The 4,368-nt window shown below is 55.2% G+C and overlaps 1 protein-coding gene across 1 annotated transcript in view; it reads right to left on the bottom strand.

Moving 5' to 3' along the window:
* lmbrd2b (LMBR1 domain containing 2b) overlaps positions 1 to 4,368 on the bottom strand; it is a 26,376-nt gene that overhangs the window by 4,578 nt on the left and 17,430 nt on the right. The window contains exons 6-17 of the mRNA XM_015014400.1: positions 3,609 to 3,819; positions 3,462 to 3,536; positions 3,272 to 3,385; positions 3,021 to 3,204; positions 2,763 to 2,944; positions 2,535 to 2,668; positions 1,798 to 1,903; positions 1,608 to 1,705; positions 870 to 973; positions 750 to 796; positions 564 to 669; positions 363 to 489 (exon numbers count right to left, since the gene is read on the bottom strand). Coding sequence (XP_014869886.1) covers positions 363 to 489; positions 564 to 669; positions 750 to 796; positions 870 to 973; positions 1,608 to 1,705; positions 1,798 to 1,903; positions 2,535 to 2,668; positions 2,763 to 2,944; positions 3,021 to 3,204; positions 3,272 to 3,385; positions 3,462 to 3,536; positions 3,609 to 3,819 — 1,488 coding nt within the window. The remainder of the gene's footprint in view (positions 1 to 362; positions 490 to 563; positions 670 to 749; positions 797 to 869; positions 974 to 1,607; positions 1,706 to 1,797; positions 1,904 to 2,534; positions 2,669 to 2,762; positions 2,945 to 3,020; positions 3,205 to 3,271; positions 3,386 to 3,461; positions 3,537 to 3,608; positions 3,820 to 4,368) is intronic.

The raw sequence follows: 4,368 nt of genomic DNA, 5'->3' as shown, positions 1-4,368 counted from the left end.
GTATGAGCAAAGTGTGTGTGTCTGAACTAGGTGTGTCTGAACCAACTGTGTGTGACTGAACCAGGTGTGATTGAACCAGGTGTGTGTGACTGAACCAGGTGTGACTGAACCAGGTGTGACTGACTGAACCAGGTGTGATTGAATCAGGTGTGTGTGACTGAATCAGGTGTGTGTGACTGAACCAGGTGTGATTGAATCAGGTGTGTGTGACTGAACCAGGTGTGATTGAACCAGGTGTGTGTGGCTGAACCAGGTGTAATTGAACCAGGTGTGTGTGACTGAACCAGGTGTGTGTGGCTGAACCAGGTGTAATTGAACCAGGTGTGTGACTGAACCAGGTGTGTGTCGGACATCCTGTCTACCTGCTGGCCTCGGCCTCCAGGCCGTCGTCTGTCAGGGAATCGGCGTTGAAGTCCAGCGGTTCAGCGTCCTGCAGCAGCTCGATGCAGTCCCTCTCCGTCCGGCCGGCAGAGCGAGAATACTTCACCTCTGAATGCCACAAACAGGTTCTGTTAGGGTTCTGTTGGGGTTCTGGCTTTGTTCCGGTTCTGGTTCTGACTCACGTCTGTCCCTGCTGGACTCAGAGTAATTGGTCTCCGTCATCTCGTGGCTGCTCCGGTTCCTCGGACCGAAGTCCTCCCTCTGGTTGCCATAGCGCTCCTTCCACTCCTGAAACACAGACAGACGCAGTGAGGACTTTCCTCCAGCAGAGGGCAGCGAACCGTCGGCATGATGGTCGTTCTTCTCACTCTCCGTCGGTTCTCTCCATCTTCGATCCTCTGCCTCTTCCTCCTCTCTGTGGAAACAGAAACCGGTTTGAGGAACATTCTGGGTCGCTTTGATTTCGGCGATCTTTACTCCGCTCTCACCGCGTCGGATCAGCTCCTTTCCCTCGTCGATGAGGTCAGAGGTCATCTCGCTGTCATCCATGAACTGCTGGAAGCCCAGGAGGTTCAGGCAGCGCGTTCCCAGACTGGGTCAGAGCAACCAAGAACATCTTTAGAGGGGCAGCAAGTTTTCTGAGAAATTTACATTTTCTACATTATATCTAATTATTTTCCACTTATTTTAATAAGAGTGGGATCCTTTCTGATCCTTTCTGATCCTAGACGATCCTTTCTGATCCTAGCTGATCCTAGACGATCCTTTCTGATCCTAGACGATCCTTTCTGATCCTTTCTGATCCTAGACGATCCTTTCTGATCCTAGCTGATCCTAGATGTTCCTAGCTGATCCTATATGATCCTATATGATCCTTTCTGATCCTTTCTGATCCTAGATGATCCTTTTTGATCCCTAGACGATCCTAGATGATCCTAGATGATCCCTGATGGTTTGGTTTTTCCTCACCGGTCCGGCCCACCACCAGGTCATGGCGGACTCACCGGGTCGGTGAGGAACCCGTTTATAGCTGCTTCCTGTTCTACTTAGTATTTGCCACTTTTGATTAGCCAGTAGGAATCAATCTGATTGATTGATTCTTGTTTTGCCCTCAGCAGCAGGTACAGGATGTTTCACTGCTGTTAATAAAGTTTGACTGACTGGATGATGTCATCATCTTCTTCCTGTCTGGGTTAAAGGTTAAAGGTGAGCGGGAGGCTGCCGACCTGAAGTAGGTGGCGATGCAGAGGATGACGATCAGCATGGGGTAGTAGATGTAGAAGCCGTTGGCGATGAAGGACAGAACGCGCATCGAGCCCATGATCTGAAACACAGAGGAAGAGCTGAGCCCGGTTCTGGTTCTGATGGGCCCAAACAGCCCGGTTCTGATCGTGGATCTGGATGCGGCGGCCTCACCGAGGTGTAGGCCGTGGGCAGCTTCTGCCGGTGAGAGATGGCCGAGTCCATGTGGATCAGACCCAGGAAGTTCAGGCAGAGAGGAGGAGTGAGACGGCAGAACAGCCTGAGGAGGAACCAGAGGAGGTCAGAACCGGGTCTGGGTCAGGACCGGGTCAGGACCGGTTCTGGTTCCGGACCGGATCTGGGTCAGAACCGGTTCTGGTTCCGGACCGGATCAGGACCGGGTCTGGGTCAGGACCGGGTCTGGGTCAGGACCGGTTCTGGTTCAGGACCGGGTCTGGGTCAGGACCGGTTCTGGGTCAGGACCGGTTCTGGGTCAGGACCGGGTCTGGGTCAGGACCGGATCTGGGTCAGAACCGGTTCTGGTTCCGGACCGGATCAGGACCGGGTCTGGGTCAGGACCGGGTCTGGGTCAGGACCGGTTCTGGGTCAGGACCGGGTCTGGGTCAGGACCGGGTCTGGGTCAGAACCGGGTCTGGGTCAGGACCCAGACCCACCCGGAGACCCTGACAGGGTCAGCAGCGTTTCTCCCTGCAGTCTGACTGTAGCAAATATTAGATGTAAAAATAAAAATAATAAAAATTAAATAAGATCAAAGAAAAACACAAACTGCAAAAAGCAAAATGAAAATAAATAAAATTCATGAAATAAAAAAATTCCATGAAACTTTAAACATTTAACTACAAGATCCTGATGATGAAGCGTAGTGAAAGAATGCAGCGCCCCCCACTGACATGCCGCTGAACTGCAGGCTGTAGGCGTCGGTCTGGTGGTGGGAGGCCAGGTAGTAGTAGTTAAAGACTCGGATCCGGAACACCGTGGAGTAAACGCAGGTGCAGAGGAAGAAGATGGTGATGAAGCACGCCATCTGGTGGACACACAGCACATTACCCCTGAACAGGAATCACCAGAGAAACAGAGTCCGGTTCTGGGACCGGACCTGGTACACCCAGGTGTCTCACCTCGATGTACAGATAGTTGTAGTCGCTCTCTGCCAGCTGGATGAAGACGGCGAACAGCGACAGGACGGGTCGGGTGCTGAAGAACGTGCATTCGGACCAGACCACGGCCACGCTGAACAGGGTCAGAACCACCGACACCAGCCGGTAGAACCAGCGCTTCAAGAGGCATTCCCAGTACCACTCTGGGACAGAAGCAGAAGGCGGGTCAGAGGTCAGGGTCCATCTGGGCTCCGGTACCGGCGGGGAGCGGCGACCCACCTACGGTCGGGGTGTAGACGTAGCGGCTGAAGCGACCCGGCGGCTCGGCGGACTGGAAGCTGTGGACGAACTGGTGGCTCAGGCTGGTCTCGTTCTTGGCCACGTCCTCCAGGTGGACGGCCTGCTGCAGCAGGATCTGCCACTGGACCCGGGTCCGGTTGTGCCTCTGCACGGCGTAGATCACCTGAGGAAAGATGGCAGGGTGAGGCGGCGGCGGCTCCAGAACCGGACCGGGCCGGAGCGACTCTCACCTGCTTGTGCAGCTTGACCAGACTCTTCTCGGTCGGGTACGAGTTCTGCTTATCGTCAAAGTCTTCGTAGTCGTCCATGTTCCGACCCATCTTCTCTTGGTAGTCCACGGGACACTGGGGGGTCAGAGGTCAGAGTCAGGGGTCAACTCCACCGGACCCGCCTGCATCAGGACCAGAACCGGCTGCTTACCTTCCTCAGGATGGTGTCGATGCATTTCCTCAGTGGATGGTTGTACTTGATGGACTCGCTGACCTTCCTCACCTCCTGCAGCAGAACACAGCCACAGTAGAACCCGAACAGAATCAGAACCCAGCCGGAGCCCTCAGGGCCGCTCACCTCCATCACATCCTCCAGGTTCTCCTCGGCGTCCGCCTTCTCCGTCATCAGCTTGGAGGCCTTGAAGTAGGTCTTCATGAGCAGGTGTCCGTGGCGCGAGGCGTTCCAGTAGGAGCGCGGGATTTCCACCAGGCCGTAGCCCAGCAGCAGCACCAGCAGGAACAGGCCCCACGTGTTGGCCGCCGTGATGCCGATGGTCTGCAGCTCGTACCTGGGGAAGGGGAACCGGGTCAGAGGACCGGGTCAGGGACCGGGTCAGAGGACCGAGTCAGAGGACCGAGTCAGAGGACCGAGTCAGGGGACCGGGTCAGGGACCGGGTCAGGGACCGAGTCAGAGAACCGAGTCAGGGGACCGGGTCAGAGAACTGAGTCAGGGGACCGGGTCAGAGAACTGAGTCAGAGAACCGAGTCAGGGGACTCGGAGGGGAAAAAAAAAAAGTCAGGTTCTGGGACATTGTACAGTATTTTAACACTCAAGGCTAAAGTAGCATTAATAGCATTTTAAACCTCACCATTTTGTCTTATTGGAAAAAACCCATTAAAACTTCTTGATTAGCCAAAAACTGACATGTGGATGCCATGTAGATGAGCAGGTCAGGGGACCGGGTCAGAGGACCGAGTCAGAGAACCGGGTCAGAGGACCGAGTCAGGGACCGGGTCAGGGACCAGGTCAGAGGACCGAGTCAGAGGACCGGGTCAGGGACCGGGTCAGGGACCGGGTCAGGGGACCGAGTCAGAGGACCGGGTCAGGGACCGGGTC

The sequence above is a fragment of the Poecilia latipinna genome, unplaced genomic scaffold (genome assembly GCF_001443285.1).
Source record: "Poecilia latipinna isolate Pla-1442-1.1 unplaced genomic scaffold, P_latipinna-1.0 Scaffold1812, whole genome shotgun sequence".
NCBI lineage: Eukaryota > Metazoa > Chordata > Actinopteri > Cyprinodontiformes > Poeciliidae > Poecilia > Poecilia latipinna.
This window is presented reverse-complemented; position numbering and strand designations above follow the sequence as displayed.